Source organism: Notamacropus eugenii, chromosome 1 (genome assembly GCF_028372415.1).
Source record: "Notamacropus eugenii isolate mMacEug1 chromosome 1, mMacEug1.pri_v2, whole genome shotgun sequence".
Classification (NCBI taxonomy): domain Eukaryota; kingdom Metazoa; phylum Chordata; class Mammalia; order Diprotodontia; family Macropodidae; genus Notamacropus; species Notamacropus eugenii.
The window spans coordinates 639,866,192-639,885,136 of record NC_092872.1 but is presented as its reverse complement, the minus strand read 5'-3'; the positions used below and the strand labels follow the sequence as shown (position 1 = coordinate 639,885,136).

General features: G+C 34.6%; 1 protein-coding gene across 2 annotated transcripts in view; it reads left to right on the top strand.

The window, feature by feature from the left end:
- AFTPH (aftiphilin) overlaps positions 1 to 17,911 on the top strand; it is a 93,742-nt gene extending 75,831 nt beyond the window's left edge. The window contains exons 7-10 of one of the 2 annotated variants that reach the window (XM_072635410.1): positions 1,369 to 1,429; positions 2,978 to 3,061; positions 6,590 to 6,713; positions 16,739 to 17,911. In XM_072635410.1, the coding sequence (XP_072491511.1) occupies positions 1,369 to 1,429; positions 2,978 to 3,061; positions 6,590 to 6,713; positions 16,739 to 16,883 (414 nt within the window). In that variant the 3' untranslated portion in view covers positions 16,884 to 17,911. The remainder of the gene's footprint in view (positions 1 to 1,368; positions 1,430 to 2,977; positions 3,062 to 6,589; positions 6,714 to 16,738) is intronic. The other variant, XM_072635411.1, reaches the window with a different exon arrangement.
- The last annotated feature ends 1,034 nt before the right edge of the window (positions 17,912 to 18,945 follow it).

Genomic DNA, 18,945 nt, shown 5'->3' with positions numbered 1-18,945 from the left:
CATGTTGTATGAGGCAGCTAGGTGACATAGTAGATAGAGTGCTAGGCCTAGAGTAAGGAAGACCCGAGTTCAGAGGCAGCCTCAAACACTTACTAGCCATGTGACCCTAGGTAAGTCCTTTAACCTCTGTCTTAGGTTTCTCGTCTATCAAATGAGGATAATAATAGCTCTTCTCCCCCTACCCCAGGTTGTTGTGATTATCAGATGGGATATTTGTAAAGTACCTTTGCAAACCTTAAAGTACTGTGTAAATGATAGCTATTGTTATATTATTAAAACATTTCTAGGAATTTTCTATCTCTAAAATGAGAAGCATAGCTCATTTTACCAGTTCATATGAACTTCAGATTGTCAGTTTCTCTCCAAATTTTTTATTCCAGATATTCTTATATAGCATCTTTTTGTTGTTCCTTGACACCCATCTTATGTTTCATTTTTGCTTGTATTTCCCCTGCTATTTTGTTGTAACATTTCCACAGTTTAGTTAGGGATATCTTAAGGAAATTAAGAAATTTAAAACTAGAGGTTGTTCAGGAAATTCAGAGGAATGCTTTTGTTTCTAAATGTTGTTGTCTTTGATATAAGTCACTTTAAAAGTATAGGTACTAAAATCTGATATATAACTTCTATTTTTAGAGCAGAATCTTTAGTTAATTTTTATAGAATCAGAAAATGTTCTAAATTCACAAAATAGATTTAGCTTCCTTAAAATTATAGATTAGTACTAGATCTGTTGAGGTGTATCACATTTTTGAAAAGGAAAGATTATTGTACAATTGTATTTTCTATTTGTAATTGTGCTTTCTATTTCTACAAAAATACTTTTGTAATTTCTAATTGTACAGTTAGTATTTTCAGGTTTCTTCTTCTCCCACTAAGAAGTATGATAAAAAGTAAATATTGGAAGTTAAGTACTCAAAAAAACTTTAAGTTCTGGTCTATAGTTACGTAATTTTGCACCTTTGCCTTAAAAAATTTATCAGTTATCAAAATTCACTTCCTTAAGGGAAAAGTGAAAATATGAAATTTGAAGTAGAAAAATTAACTTTTAACCAATTCATTGTAGATAGGTAAGGAAACAGAGAATTGTAGAGAATGAATGACTTGCCCAAGGTCATATAGCTAAAAGTCCTTTAGGAGGAATTTTTATCCATTCATTGTCATTCAACAAGAAGTTTAAAGCTTGGTTTAGAAGATTATAATCTGACTTAAGATCAATCCATAATTATCCATTTAGTAAAATGAAGTGTCCTGAGATGATACTTAATCTTTTTCATGCTATCTTGATAAAAACAACTTTATTTGAAGTATCTTACATTGTTGTAATCTGGATTGACAAATTTTTATTTTTTTGGTTTCCAACTCTAGGAATCTCTACCACCTGTCCAGTTTGACTGGAGTAGCAGTGGCCTTACTAACCCTTTAGATGGTACGTCTCTCCGTAGAGCCTCTAGCACAAGAGCTAGAGTTAAGAAAGCTACAAAGTTCAGACAAACTTCTCTCTGCTGATTTTTTTTTTTAAGATATAATTTTTTATTCTTATCTTTGGAAATTCAGGCTTTCCTTCTGATTGATAGTTCCCCTAGAAAAGCAGCCATTAATAGTATTCATGATATAGTATCACAGTGTACTTAAGTGAGAACTAGATAAAATTTTATTTTAATTACTATAAGTAGAACATTAAAAGCTTAGGTAATTCTATTCATTCTCCAAGTAGTTAAGTAGTATTTTAGCCTGAAATATTTGACTTGGGAAAAATATATTCCTGTTGAACTTCATTTCATGGGGGCGGGGGGTGGATGTAAAATACAGCGAATAGAGGTGTTTCAAAGCACAATTGTTTCACCAAAGACAGTTTGCAAATGGTGCATATTTTTTGACTCAGAAGTTTTCAGATATATTTTATAGAACTCCAGTATTAAAATGGAAAATGTGATCTGATGGTTGTTTCCTAAATTCAGTTCACTTCAGCGTTCAAAATCATTATTAATAGGTAATGAATGCCAGCAATTCAAATTTTACCAATGTAACTGGTATCACTTAAGGTTTTTAAAAATGCTGGCAAGGAAAACAAGTTATCCCTGTAATTTAGAGGGTTGGAAGTTAAAGGAGGTTTTCTTTTTTCTTAGCAAAATAGGTTACAATAAAAATAATGAGTCTTCATTATAGTTGTTTAAACATTAGCCAACACTTTTTTTTAAATACTCTTTCATGGTCCCTTATGATAGGACAGTGGTGGTGCAGGGTACCTAGACGATAGCAGATTGTGTGCTTTAGTGATGGAGGAAAGCCTGGATGGACCTTTTTGCTGTTGTCTAGTGTCTTATTACTTCAGTCAAGTCATCATGCTTCTTTTTAACAAATAACTTCTTTTAAAATGTATCTCCTTTCTGATCACTATTTCAGAGTTAAAGGGGAACAGTACAACTTGAAGTTGTGCATAACAGGGTAGGGCAATTGTGGCATCCGGGACCACATAGAGTATTTTAAACTAAGTCACCATATTGATTTGTAGTCTGAAACTGGCAAATAAATTTGTCAGATTTTTAAGTCACTAATTATGAACCAGTATTACTAACTTGAAAGACTGGTTTGGGCATGTATAATGATGAATTTACGATGGACTGAAATTACAGTATTGTTTCCCTTTAACAGGCAGATTTACCTGGGTCTTTTTGATATGACTCCATTTTTTTTAATTGAAATAAATCTTTTCTTTCTAACTGCAAAATTACTAGTGTTTAATAACTTGCATTGTACATGAGAAAATGTACATTGAGTTAAGTTGTCATTGTCTTTAGATATAACAAACTAATTCTGTAAGCATTGTTTTCATGTTGATTTTTAAATTGTATAATGAGTACTAATTATAACTTGCATGTTCAAGTGTGTGTCTTACCCCTTTTTACACATAACCCCTCCTCCCTTGGCTTACCTTCTGTATGGCTGCCTACCACCACGGTCACTGAATTCCAAGCTAGTGGAGGTTCCACTCTCCTGAACCTTGATTTCTTTGGGCCCGTGGATGACAGTAGCTCTAGCAGCACCACCACCATCCCAGGTCAGCAGAGTGTTAAAACCACAACTATGATCTAATTTGTTACTAATAGCATGATCATGGCACTTGACTTTCCTATAAGCAAGAAAAATAATTTTATCATATTCTTCTATGATGTCTTTCTAATACTTTTTTTTTCCCCTTTCATCTGTCTTCTCTTAGTTATTTTGCAGTACCAAGCTACAAGTAACATAATTTGAAGTATTTTTAAAGGCAAAGTGTAATGTTATTGGGCTGAAGGTAGCTTTTAGGAATGAAAATTTTAATCATCTTAATGACTCAGTATGTTAATGATTTCTCCCATTCCACTTATGAAAGATGTGAGACTTTGTATGCTGGTTTTTAAGGCATATCCTATAAAGCCAGCTAAAAAATCTAAGTACAATCACGTGCGCATCTTTGACATTGTTGGTGCGTGTGATTACGGTGTTTTTGCAAATTCTGGCGTTCAGATAATTACATGTACTTTGGTGCTGCTAATGTAGAATTAGGTTCCAAAATATTGGAGCCTGTTGTTCAGTTATATAATTGACACATGGATCTCTATTATAGTTTTTATGTAGTTATTTCTTAAATAGCAAGTATGCTGTTACCTCCAAGGAAAAGTGTTGTCACAGAATAGTAGGAAGACAGTTGCCTATGGGATGTGAAAACCTAGAAACCAAGAAAAAATATTGGAAAATGCCTGTAAAAGGAATGTTCAGCCCTGCTGAATTTCAGTCCATTAACCAAAGGACAAATGTATTTTGTCATTTCCTAACTAAATAAAAGATGAACATTGTAATGTTTTTATGGTCACATTTTCTTTAAGATAGTTTTCACTGAGTTTCTGTTACCTCAACTTGTGGTCTGGTTGTCCTACCAGCTAGTCACAGGACAGCATTGGTGACTCAAACCTATGGATAGAGAGTTACCCTTGACCCCTTTTGATACCCTTCTCCTAGCCACCCTAGTACTTAAACATGTCCTGCTCCACAAGAGATGCTTAAGAACTGACACCACCCCATCCCCAATCAAGGGGAAGTTCTAGTAAATAGGAAGGACCTGAAAAGGGTGGCTGAGGTGTGACCCCACGTTTTTCCTGGCCCACAAGATCTGCTCATTCATTAGTAGATCTTACTGCTGCCAATTGGTACAATGATACTCTGGAATCCAGGTGATTCATTACTGTTTTCATTTGCTTTTAAGATTTTGCAAACTTGTGAAAACCAATACAGTGTTTGTTTCAGAATTGTTTGTCTTTCATTTTGAATTACTTCTAAATGCATTGCTTCAGTGGACTTGCCAGTATGCATCAGTGAGCCATTGGAGGACACCCGATGAACCCACAACCATGCATTTAGTTTCATTGATTACCAGGGAAAGCTAGAAGTCATGCAGCTTCCTTGGGATGAAATGAGCTCCCCTGAGCTTCATTGCCTCATAATTTTGAATTATAATTTAAATGAGCTCACTATATTTTTCTTTTGAATTCCTAACAATCTTTTTTAAAATTTAATTATAATCCAAACTCTCATTTAAAAATCATCCATAGGAGCACAAATAATAGGAATTCATAAAGAAATGCAGAAGTGAGCTGATAACTCAGCTTAATGTCCAGTGCTGAGAGCCAAAAGAGCATCCTGGAGGGCAGGCTTAACAGTCTCATAACTGTAATAAAGGAAGTGCATTTTAGCACAATTAACATAGACTACATTATTTTTTACCTATTATTATACTTCTATAAGTATTCTCATAATTATGCTAGCTGCTCTATGCATTTGGTTACTCTAAATCCAATTTTGGCTTATTTATTTGCTGTTTGGGTTTTTGTTCAAAACTTGTCATCAAGAAACATTTATAAACACCTTCCTTGGTAGGTCATTTCACCACTTGCTTGCATTTTTTTTTCCGACTTGTTTCTGGGAAAGTCATATTGTCTTAGCTTGCAATTATTATTTTGTGTGTAAGACTTATTTAGGAGGTTGGCATAGAATTTGATGGGTTAACTTGAGTTATATACAGACCTCATTAAGGTTCTATTGAAGTTATTCTCCACTTATATCTATATTGTAGTTCTACTGTGTTTTGAGAAATAACCATATAATTTTTAAAAATCTCCTGTTTTACTGTTTGACAGTAAAGCAACCAATATTACTTTTATTCAACTTGTCAAAACCAGCCAAGCTTTCTCTCACACATTTGTGTTGCCAGTCAGGATATAATTTTTCCATAGAACCAGCAGCATGCTACAATGAACATTAACTTAGATTCCAAAGTAACCCCAGAATTCTAACTGTAACCCTAGATGAATGCAGAAGTCTCTAAGAATAGGTCTACAATGTACTTTGAAATAATATGCCATATACCTTAATGGGATCCCAAGAACTTGTGAGAGTTCTTGCATTTTCTATAGCCTTCCTCCCTCATTGGAAATGGAAACTATGGGGCTTGCTGCTTTTGCTTGTTTGGGTTTTGTGAACATCTGAGATCTATTTTTAAAAGTCTGCTGAACAATATTAAAAAGTAGACTTAATACAATATAATTTCTGGTTTTCCATTATCTTGTTCAGTAATTGCTTGTAATTTGGGAATGCAAAATGCATGTCATATTAACAGTGCTTTATGAATGAGGAAGAAGGACAAAAAAACTTTGTCAGATTGCCCCAAGGAAAAAAAATATTTTAAGTATTAATCATTTAATCATAATTTCAAAAAATACTGCCACAACTTACAACCAAGACAGATTAAATGCACTAGCAACAGTTACTGAAGCAGAGGTTATTTCTGTGGAGGTTATTTCACCTCTGCCTGCTCTTAACTAAAGGGCAGTTCTGAATGCTACCAGTGTTAGCTGATCACTGTTTTTCAAAGTAACCCCTTTTTAGGAATCATTATTTACTGTTAGACCAGTATCTCTTTTAATCAAATTTATCAGTAAGCATTTATTAAACACCTTCTGTGTTCCAGGGAATGTACTAAATGCACAAACCCACTTTGCCATGAATGAACTCATATTCTGATGTAAACAACTAAAATTATTTTCCTGAACATAAGTTCAGCTTATTTAGATCTAAATAAATATTATAATTTCTAAATATTATATTTCTAAATATTATATTTCTAAATCTGATGCTATAAGTTGAGATTTGATTTCTGTCCATTCTTTCTCATCTCCTGAAGAAAAGTTTTAAGAGACTATTTAATTTATATTGTGCATTATAAATGATATATATATAGGATATTAAAGTGTGGGAAGGTATCTCTTAGGATTCCAAATAAATCAGAATTGGCATTTTTAAGCCTACCAATCAGCATTTTTTAAACTATTCTGATAAAATCGTTTATACCCAAATTTGCAGAAAAGTATAATTTCTTGCATTAAGAGTAAAGGTTATAATGAGAAATGTAATAGTATATTATTCTGAAAATAATTTGTGGTGATTGTAAATTATTCAGATGTTTACAGAATTAATCCTTTTGCATCTTGGATTGTGGCTGATTGACACATTTTGCATCCTGCCATCACTGACTGTCATTTTATACTATAAGGTGTGGATCCAGAGTTGTATGAGTTGACAACTTCAAAACTGGAAACCGCCAACTCAAGCATTAAAGTGACTGATGCATTTGCGAAACTCATGTCCACAGTAGAGAAGACAAGCACATCTACCAGGTAAATTGTGGTAACCTACTAACCCTCTTGAGATAAGGATTGTTTATTGGAAATCATAAATATGAACCACTTATTTAGGTTCCATATTGAACAAAGGAAAACTGAAATGAAAAGACATGTTTCAAAAAATGTAGTTACTATTTTAAGATATAACTTGTATGGAAGTTATCTAATAGGTGACAATATACTAAATTCTATGAATTAGAAATATTAAATAAATCTCTGAAAGTAACTTATCTAGTTATATGATGATTATCTCTTTTTATGAGGGAATGAAAGATTATAATCAGGTTATTTGACTAATATTTGTGGACTTCTTTTAAACTTGTCAGTATTGACTCTTCCAAATTTGGGAATTAGGTGCTCTTCTACCTCCCTTTGCCCACCAAGCTAAATATTGTGTATTAAATTAGACATGGAAATCTGTTTTCCATACCTTTTTGCCTTTTCCCAAATTCACCTGAACCTTGCCCTTGTATCCCTTTTACCTGACTGAAACAGGTAAAATAACACCCAGCTTTCCTGGCTACTTTCAGAATATGCTGTTTTGAAAACCAGTGGATTTGGGGAAGGGGAAATTTTTTTTTCTTGACTTCATGAAAACTCTTAAGGGTCATGGATTGTAGAAAAAGCAGGAGACTAAAAGAGTATCTACTAAAGTCATTTTAAAGCACTCTGTTGGTCCCTTTTTAGGTTTCTATGGCAACTCAAAAACTTCTTCAGCAAGGCAACAGTCTTTTATAGTAATACTTAAACCAATACTCAAGAAGTTATCTGTCAATGAAAGAAAGTACCACTGCAGGAATAATCATATTGAATTCTTATATTGGCTGTTCTACAAAAGATTAATGATTCATCAACATTATTTAAAGGGAGACATTTGCCTTCCATCTCTTGTGCACCCTTCTTATCAAGAATTAATGCTGTTGTTCTAAAAATGAACACATTCTACCTGCATAGCAAATCCCAAGTTTATCATTTACACCAAACTTTTTTCATTTGATTTTTAAGTCCTCTGAAAATAGTCATCAAAACCTTTGTCTTATACATATTTGCCTCTAAATTTTGGCATCACATTGCCAATCAGAACTCCACTCATGTGTATAATCATTTTAAGATTCTAGGTATGCTGTTAATATCTGCAGAGGACACCCTCTCAAAAGCCCAAGTTGAATTTTTAATCTACATATTGTTTTTCCCCATATTGTTTTAACCATTTTTATCAGACTTGTGCTGTTTGGCGGAATGTGTAAGGGGAGTATGTAGAATTAATAAAACTCTGTATTAAATAAAACTGGATTTTTTTAGACTTTTGGGATATCTTTTAATTGTTCATTTTTTCCAAATGGTTCCTTCCTTATTAGAATTTTAGTTTGATATTCTTTTCCTAATTATTTTGTCCTATTAATGATAATGATTTGGAAAGTTTTGAAATTGCCAGCAATGAAAGTTTATTTTTGAACCATTAGGAGGAGCTCTAAACCTCATGATTGACTTGCCTTATTTTAGCTCTTCAAAAAAGCTACAGAACAGTTCTATATACTAGAAAACTTTCCAAACCTTATCGCTTCAAGAACTTCCTTTCATATTTTCCCGTTCTATAGGATATTTTGGGATTGAGTTGGCGAAAAGTTTTTGGGTTTTTCCTATCATCATTTTTACAGCTTATTGAGTTTTTTAGCATATATTGAACTTCTTACCTAAACAAACAATAATCCCAAAACTTTGATAGCCCAGTATTTCTTTGTTTGAGGAATTAAATTATTGGTTGCAAACTGTATAAGTAAATGAAAGTTGGAAATTTAAATGACCAAATGTAGCTACCCCAAGCCACCATTATCTGGTCACAAAAGGAACCCAGGCAAGAAATAAAGATGGTTCAGGATAAATTTTAGTCCACTATCAAAATTAGTGTCCTGCTCTCTTATTTGCCAGAGGTAGGTTAGATGAGTAATGATAACTAACATTTTATAGCATTTTAAGTTTTGCAAAATAGTGTAATAAATTAATTTCTTCTCATTTGAGCCTCATAACAACCCTATGAGATTGGTACTGCAGATATTATACCTATTTTACAGTTTAGGAATCAATTAGACTGAAGATTTGGATTTGAAATTGACTTTAGAGTCCATCAGATTCATATCTCCTTCATTTTATAGGTGAGGAAACTGAGGGAGTCAAAAGCGTCTAAAGTGAAATTTAAACCTTAGTCTTCCTGATTTCAGGTCTGACACTGTGAGTGCTGTGTCTCTCATGTAAGGAAGACAGTCTAGCTGAAATGTACCAGTAGTTTGTACATTGACTAGAACAAATGATGCTTGAAAGGAAACATTTTGATTTTAAATCAGTGATAAAAAATAAAACCTGTTTGGTCATAGCCAAGCAAGTTTAAAGACATTTTACATGTTCTTTTTACATGTTAAAGGTTTACTTATACCCAAACCCTATTCTGATTATTGATCATCCTTGAAATTAAAGGACAGAGGAAAAAATAACTTTAATCAGATAGCATTAGAAACTTTATTTATGTAAATATAACCATCTTTGTTCAGGAACCAAGCAGGGAATTTCACATTTTCATTACAACCTCCCATAAACCACTTCTATTAAATCCTACAATTAAATGTAGGATTTAATTAAGTATGCCTAAAGGAGTTACCTCAGTAAGTAGAGTAGATTGGGAAAGAGGCAGAAAGATTAATGGGAGATGTATTGACAATAAGCTTAGAGATTTGAAAGGTTTCATTGATCTCAATAAAAGTAATTTATTCAGAAATTTCATATGAATATTAGAGACATTATTCCTAAAGGCGTGTTAGCTTATATGACTCAAAGATCAATATGCGAACTTTTTTCCCCACATAAAACTAGTCATCATATAAAATTAGAAATGTTTACACCTAGCTGGAATTTTTGGAAGGAATAGCCTAAGCCTTTTAAATCTAAAACAGGCAGTGATTATGAGCGTACTTCTGAGTATGGTCTGTGTTATACGTGAACAAGTTAGTACTTTTTTCATATCTAATGGAAAAGAAGGCTGAGAGTACAGATGTTCATTTATTTTAGTGTTCTGCTATGAAAAATTTGACCAAAATTCTCTAACATTAACCTTCATCAAAGATAGCTCCTGTTTTTCCTACAGTTTTAAAAAAATTGCCATGACCTGCATATTAGTCCAGCACCTGTATTCACTAGTTTTGAAACATTTTTGAAGAGAGAAAAGGAAGAAAACAATATTATGCTAGTGTGATAAGTTATTTTATTCTGATACTAAGATTTAAGTGGACTCTGTTACACAATTACAACCGTAAGTCATACTGTGTAATTCTATAATGTCCTACCTCAATCAGAGAAATCATCTCAAAATTATTTACTTGCAGACCTATCTGTCTTAGGACTGTCAGAGTTTGGTGCCATGCACCCTGTGTATCTCAAGTAAAGCCACTTACCAATCTTCATATGTACTCTTGGATACGTGGACATTGCCATTCATTGTAACTGAGGATTCTCTGATGGTAGTGGTTGGTGGTCACACAGGAGCAGGTAGCACTCATTTTCACAGTGTCCAGGTGTGAGGATGGTTGTTTGATTTTGAAACTGGTTTTTACAAAATTTTGTTTTCAGCTCTGCCTTAGGCTTAGAGTTGGTTGAAAGCTTTTATAAAATGTCTGTTGTCTTTATGATTGCTGCACTGCCTGCCCAGGGCATGTCTGTGATGTGTTCTTTTAAGTCATTCTTACATGTCTCCTTGAAATGTTGTTTGCTCCTACTTGCTACATTTCAACTCACTTTAAAAATATTGTTTGGGTGTTTTACTGTCATCTTCACCAGCTTATGAATTAAATGTGAGAATTACTGTTTCAAACCTTCTTACTCATACCTGTAATGAAGTTATACTGTTACGGTTCTATCCACATATGTCCAAATTGAGTAAGTTTCACAAGCAAATAAACTTAAAATCTGCTATCAATAAATAGAATGAGCACAAGGTCAAGTCAGCAAATATTTATTGTCATATCTGATTTCCCAGAGATAGCTCCTATTTTTCCTACAATTTAAAATTATTCGTGCTCTTTATTTTGGCCCCAGGCTATATTCAGTGGGTTTCAATAATATAATTAGAATAATAATAATAAAATGAGGTTGCTTCTAAGGGGCAAATTAGAATGTGTGTGTATATGTCTGAAGAGAGAGAGAGAGAAGTTTGCCAACCTTGAAAAGAACTATGTGAATATTAGGTATCGTTATTGTCAGTGACTTGGATAAAGGCATAGATGTAGTGCTGTATCAGATTTGCAGATAAGACATAGCTGAGAAGGATAGCATTGCACTGGATGATGAGTGTATCAAAAATACAGGCTGGCTAGATTGTTAGGTGGACCAAATCAAATGAGAGGAAATTTAATATGAATACACAACCTCCTATACTTGTGAGGTTGATTTTTGGAAACTAAGTACTATGTATAAGAGGCATGGCTAGACGTAGCTTGTCCAGAAAAGCTGTGGGAGTAGCATAGGCTACAATTTGCATTCGAATCAACAGTGTGAACGCATTGAGGATCATAGAATCCAGACCCAGGGAGACACTGAGACCTGCCCAGCCCCATCTGAAGACAGACATCAGTGGGTAGGAGAGCATCCCAAGGAGAGACCAAAATGATGTCTGAAGAACTGCTAGATGAGAGAAAAATGAGATCTGCTTTGCTTGCCCATCCAGAACCAACAGCTGCATTTAAAGCCCTAGATTCCCATCTCAGTTCCTGCAAACATCCTCACTGTTTCCACAGCTTGGAATCCCATCCCCTGCATCTGTGCCTTTGCACAAACTGTGTCACCTTCCTAGATGTACGGCCTAATCACTTTCACTCTCATTTGAAATCTACTACAGGAAATCTGTGCCAGTCACCATAGTTGTGAGTGACAGGACACCTCTGTCCTCTTCAAGTTATGGTGCATGTATTTATCTGCCAGCATCTCATAGCCACTGCACCTGGCATTGTGCCTAACACATAACAGACACTGAATGCTTGTTGGATTGGATTGAAAGTTATGGATAGGCAAATTTAGGTTTGAGCTTAGGACAAAATTGCCTAACAGCAAGAATTTTGCAAAAGTAGAGTGAGCTGACTCAGGAGGCAATAAGATTCTTCCCATGCACCTTCCTCTCGTCAGGAGGTCTTCCTGTAAAGGTTGAACAACAACTTTTTTGATGTATTATAGGAGAAATTTTAAAAAAGATTTATTGAACTAATGGCCTTCTACATAGGTCCTTTACAGCCCAGGATTCTGTGATAATAGTTTTTTCCCCACTGTGAATCTATGTTTTGGGATGGTAGGAGTACATCCCTCCCCACATACTCCTTTCCCCCAGTCCTCAGTCATACACTTGCAGAAGGGACTCAACTTCCCAGATTTTTTAGGAGGTGGCTCTCTTTTTTTTTTTTTTTTTTTGCATTTTGTTTATTCTGAACTTAACAAGAAACGTATAAAATTAGCATTTTCATATACTTTTTGAAACCAGAAAAAGGTTATATATGAAACTCCATATCCCTATTATGTCAAACTTGGCTTTTCTTTTCAGGTATTTAATAAATTCATCATTTAACTTTCAAAACTATCCTTGTCTGTGATTGCTTCTGACCCATGTAACAGATTTGAATTGTCAAACAAAAACAAATTTTTACATGTATTTTGGGTCCATCCCCTGTCTCCCCAGGGGTGGCGTATGCTTCATCCTCACCTGAAGGCACAGATGGTCTCTGTATTAATGGTAGTTCATAGATCCCTCCAAGGTGTTTGTCTTTACAGTGCTGTTAGTGTCTCAGTTGCTTTCCTGCATCTGCTCACTTCACTCTGCATCAGGTTCATACAGGTCTTTGTAAGTGTCTCGTAATTCTTTTCTTACAGGGCAGTGCTATTCCATTTTACGTTGATATACCATAATTCGTTCAGTCATTTGGTGTGGTAGATCTTAACAAGCAAGAGCAGGTTGGGGGTGCATCATGTTCAGCAGAGTATTGAGAGCATTGTTTCTCTTAGAATACAATAGAAATGTCTCCAAAGGCTGTGTTGGCAGTGGAAACATACGGCTCTTTGTAAGTATGGGACTTTAGTATGTTGGAAATGTATGAAAATAGAATTCTCTTGTATGTATTTGAAGTACAATGTTACTGATCCAGGATTGTGTATAGGTGCATTTAAATGTGAGATTGTCTAATTGAAAATCTTTTTTTTTTTTTTTGAAGTAAGGTAATATTTAGATAAGGTAAATAAATTCTTACTCTTAGGCATCTCTGTCATTCTAGCTGAGTGGAAGCTTAAGATGATGCCCCATCTTCTCCAGACTTAGAGCTACTGATTTCAGATGAAGTGCCCCTTCTCTTTTCTCTTAGCGTGTCTTTATTGAATTTCATGAAATACCCATTGTGTGCGTTAGTCTCTGTGGTCATTGTCTTTTTCCTGCTTTACAGAGGTATGTCTGGTGCTTTTTGTCTGCCTGTGGTCACTACAGCCCTCACATGAGCTGCTGCAATAAAATGAAAAGCATTTGCCACTTTGCATTTGTTCTTATTCTTTTCTTTTTACATCACTGTCATTTCACAGAATTACCCTGTACCTCTCCTCCCAGATAGAGATCTTTCATAGTAAAGGATAAAAGGAGAAAAGGCAGGGGAGGGAGGGTTAGTTTTTCAGCAAAACTGACCAACACATCAAAAAATCTGATATTTCATGTAGTATTCCACAGCGGGGGTCCTCCACCTTCACAAGGAAGAGAGGGAAATGCATTGTCACATTTCTTCTTTGGGGCCCAGCTTGGTTGTTATAATTTCACATTTCATTTTGATTGTTTTAATCATGTCTATATAGTTTTAAATTTTGTACCTGTCGTACATCTTCCTTTGCTTCTCTTTTGTTTAGTCATTTTTTCTTAATAGTACAATAACATTTCATTTCATTCAGATATCACAGTTTATTTAGCCATTACTTTGTCAGTAGGCATCTACTTTTATTTCAGCTGGTTCAATTTCTGAAATACAGCATTGATCAAAATACTTGAAATTCTCAATTGAGTTTTTATCATGTAGAAGTCTTTTAAGAAAATACTTCTTTTTAATGAAGTGTTTCTTACAGCCAGTTCTCATGTCATTCACAACTCTATAAATCTCATGGTCCTGTTAGTATTCAAATCAGTTAAATGCTTTTATTTATTTTTGGGGGGAGTAGAGGAGAGATCCACAGCTTAGAGATCTTACTGCTGTAGGGTTGGTTCACTTGGATTTTGTTTCTTTACATTTGAGAGCCATGTTTGTTGAGCAACAACTACCATACAAGGAATTCTATTGGCCTGGGGGCTGTAGAATACCATCCTGTATTTTTTCTTTAGGGGAGCGGGGTCCCAGATATCCCCAAACTTTTCTTCCCCTGTTTATATTGGTGGGATGCTGGCAATTAGTCAGTGACTTTAATAAGTTAATGGTTTAGACTCATTCACTATAGATTCTTGCCCACATCGTTGGGATTCTTCCCTCCCACCCCCATTTAGCTGGACTTTTAAACTAAATGATGCATTTTTTGTAGAGGTTGACTTAAATTTGGAGAGATTTTCCACTTTGAGTCAACTTGCTTTTTATTTTAAATGTCTACAAATTAAATAGATTTATTATACTCTTTTGGTTTGGGTTTTAGTAAAAGATCATTTGTTTGCACTATAGTTTAGCTGTGGAATTTACATGTATGCATACATATATGTGTGTACCCACATACACACATTTCTCATGTTATGTTTTGAATCAGTTGTTGATGAAGAAGAGATATCGTGGCTTTAGAATCCTAACAGTAGTATCATCACTGTCATTGGCAGCTGTCATGACTAAACATCAACTCCTTACAGTGAAAATTAAGCACATGTGGTATGAACTGCAAGTAAGAAGATTTTTTTGTATGTGATGTTTGATACACTCATAAACATCTTGTTTTCCTCAATTGGGAAGCAACAAAATACGTGTTAATGTATATATTTTCACTGCCATAATGATCTTCCATTTATAGTTTTTCACTAGAATACTTTTAAATATAAAAAACAGTATTTCAAAACCAGAGTTTATAATAAAATTGCCTTATAATAAAATAAATTTAAGTATTTTATTTAAGATAAAATACTTAAAAGTTTTTGTTATTAAGAAACGTTAAAGGTTCAAATAGCAAAAAAGAGCTTTGTTCTCCAAAAAAACAACAAAAAAAAACCAAACAAAATAAAACCTGAGGATAGATCTTAGCTAGAGATTTGGGAAGTGTTGTACCTGGAGAACCTGAATGAATAGGGCAAAATTAGGTCACCCCCTGCACATTGCCAAAGACTTTGAAAAAAGACAACAATGCAACTTTGTTTGCAATTCTTAAGGTTCTTTTCTCTCACAGTCTCTAAATAGCCTTGTATTATGTTAGTGTATAAAATGATTACAAATTAAACACATACACTATAAGCCATATGCTTTTAGTTAATATCTTAAAATATAATACTTCCAGTCATCCCCAAGTAATTGTTAAAAGGTGGAGACTTAGAGAAAATGGTAGGACCATCTCCAGCAGTAGTGTGAGGTGATCCTGAGGGAGAAATACCCTTTCTCCTTCCTCTCAGCACTTTTCCTCTGTTTCTTCTCCCTTCAGATGAAGCAATCTATTCAAACATTTAGTTGTAGGGGCTTTAATCTGCAGAACCTTGGATAAGTCTCCTTTTCACACTGCAGTGGAAGCTCAGTTCAGGAGTTTATCTACTGATACAGTTCCTAGTGTCTCTGGTGGCAGTTCTAATAGACTTCTTGCACTTTTGTTTCACCTTTTGGCCCTAATAATCTGGTGTTGACTTTTCTAGTCACCCTACAAAGCCTTTTGATTTCATCTTGGATTAAGGAGTCATGAAGTAGTATAGAAGGATCAAGTTTAGGTATGAAGTGGTGGCCTGTGATAGTTTTGTTTTGTATGTACTTTTCCTACCCTCTTCTCTCCCTCTTCCCCAGATTCAAGGAGGAAATAAAAGAAATTACTCGGCAGAAAGAAATTGATTAGCCATTTGCTAATTAGCTTGGCTCCTACTTTTCTTTTTCAACCAAAGAAAGATTATCATTCATTTAAAATCAGAAACTTAAAAAAAATAAGGATCTCTTTGCAAATATTCTTTAATACAATTAGTATCTTGAAATACCCTGCAGATTGAATTACAATAATGTGCTTTTACTGAGCAACTTTTGAAGATCATTTAGAATTTCCAGTGATGCTAGCAGCCTCAACTCACCAGCTCAGAAAGCATTGGTCCTTTGTCTATATGCCTCCACTACTACCTCCTGGTCTCCTGTTGATCATAACCTGTAAAACCCTGTATGGTTTCATCCCTGGTTACCCTAGAGACTGCCTCTCTCCCTCTGCTCTTTGAACATCCTCAGCAGGAGAAATCATCCTCAGTGCTGCTGCTAATGGGCTCTCTCTCTCTGAATCCCAGAAGGACAAAGTCTGGGTGTTTTTACATAGAGGACTTTCTCTTTTTCTGGAATTCCCTGATGGAAACCAACAAAGCCCAAAGTTGAAATTTTTAGCCAAGATTCAGGTCAGACACATTTTATTCTATGTTTTAATTTTTATATTTTCATAGAGAATAAAGAAAGCCCTGTTAAGCAAAGTGGATCTGTGACCTCAGGTTTATTGTCCCCCTTTAGTAATATTTGTAAATTGTAGACTTTTAATAACTAAGCAAAGTTGTAAGGTGTTTTCAGAAATGAAAAATGTGTACTACTCACTTAGGCAGAAACATAACTGCCCTTGTAGTAGCATTTGACAGAAGAAGAATCCTGAAAAAGCTGCTGTGTGTTGAGCAAATACAAGTCAGAACTGGGGATGGACAGAGAACATCCGTGACTAGTAGGAGTAGTACAACTGAAATTTTTTGTAGGCTGCTGGTTTGTACCATAGAGCAGATTTTCCCCATTGACAACAAAGTGATTAACATACTTTTCTTTTTCTTCTGTAAACAGGAAGCCTAAAAGAGAAGAACGTCTGAGTGAAGAGGCCGCCAAGGTGATTGCTAGCCTTCCCGACTTAACCTTCATGCACGCCAAGGTGTTGATGTTCCCAACTACACTAACACCTTCAGCAAGCTGCCATGAGAAGGCAGACTGATAAGTGATGTGAATTGGACAGTTTCCATTGATTTTTCCTTCCTTCTTTTCCCTTCCCACCACCAAAAGCATACTTCCTTTAATTTAAAAAAAATAAAAACAAAAAACAAATTTCAAGTTCAGCTGATTTGTTGGTAAGCAGCACTAGAAAGATATACATAGTAATGTATATTTATTTACATACTGAAGTCCTAAATTTATATTAGAAAAATGTAAATAATTGGGGGTGAACATTTTTGAAGATTTATTCTTTTTGTGTTGCTGGGGTGTATACATTTATGTCTTTGTGAAATACACTGGTGGTGTCCTTCTTACAAAACTTTTAAAATTAAAAAAAAAAAAGAAAATTAAAAACTCAAATCTTCACTGTCTGTGAAATCCCCTTCAGGTGTTTTTCAGATTGCATTGAATATCCTCTTAATTTTGTCTAACACATTGAATTACTTTTGCTATTACAAGTGAGCTCCAAAGGTCACTTTATTTTATTTTATTTTATTTTATTTTGTGGTGGGTTTGGTTCAGATCTTTAAAAAAAAAAAAAGGCTGTTGCTGAAGATTTGGGACTGTTTTAATCTTTTCAATCTGGCATATCACTGTACGGCCTTTTATAAGGTACTTTCATCAGTTGCTGTTCTGTTAATAGGGATGGATCATTGTCAGATGATTGGGAGGGGTTGTATTAGAAAATGATTGTGTCTGCTTTAATCAGTTTGATTTGGAGAAGGACCAAAATTATATGAATGTCTTGCAATGAAACTTACCTGTTATTGATTTTATTTTGTTCTATTATACCACTATTTTGTTTGAGGATTTTGCACAGTGTAAAATGACATAATCATAGATTGCTATGGTTTAGGCTGTATATACAGTAAAAGACTATGGGTTGTAAATGTTTGGGGAAATTCCTATGGAAAAAAAGAGAGATGTAGAAGAACCTCTAACAAGGTTAATATGCATGCCCCAGGTCTTTTGAGATTTAAGTGTGTAAATTTCCTTTTAGCTTATACAGAAATAAAATAATTTAAAAGATATGTAGTCTGGTGTGTCTTTGTAGAGAAAAAAAGACTACTATCAGTTCCATTCTGTGACTGAAAGCAAAATTAAGGAGCTTTGGAGGGATACTTTGATAAAATTCTGTTTAGTTTCTCTACCAAACAGCCCATCAGAAATGGTGAGATCTCTGCTGTCTAAAAACTAGAAAAAAATATGATTCTGGCCCATGAGAATTGAATCACAGCTGAATTGACATGACCTTGTGACATAAAACTAATAATCACAGTGGTTGCCTACAGTGAGTATGTGACAGTGCCACAGTGAAGTGCTTAAGGGGCCAGTGGTTATTTCTCATTTTGTTTTTTCCCAAATAAAGCAGTATGAAGTCAAATAGGGTAGCAGATTCCTCCAAAGTAATTTTTAAATCTCAACAGAAGATTTTGATTCAGTAATTTGTTAATCAAAGCCTTGTTGTAGCTATTTATTTGGGAGCTGTTCTTAACTATTTATAAAAGTAATATTTTAAATTTAATTTGTCACAATGTCACATTTAGCAAAACTTGAAAAGTCATATAAAATGGCACTTTCCTGGAAGAAGCAGCTAAGTAATCTTCCATCTTATTGCCGTAAGTAAGACTTGGGCCTAAACCTTATGACTTAGGTCTTATACTCACATCTGATGACTCACTACCATCAGAAAATTGATATTCCTAATTACTTGGTTATGATGACCTGTTGCCTGCTTCTGCTCTTCCCGCATTGGAGCACAGTTATAATTCAGGTCTGTTTGTGATGTTGCTGCTCCATTTTTCAGACCTCCATGAAAAGGGGCCACAGAATAGACATTCACACAATTCCTTTGTTGCTAAGTTCCAGTTGACAAGTAGCATCCTTTCAGATTTAGGATCTATCCTGACCAGGCCTAAGAAAATCCTGGATTCTTTGGAGAACATTATGAAAAATGGCAGTTATTGGTGAAAACCTCATGGTAATAGTAAATCGCAGCTCTAAAGTTCTATGATTCTATTTAGTGAACTGACAGAAGACACATTACTTTGTTCTGTTAGATA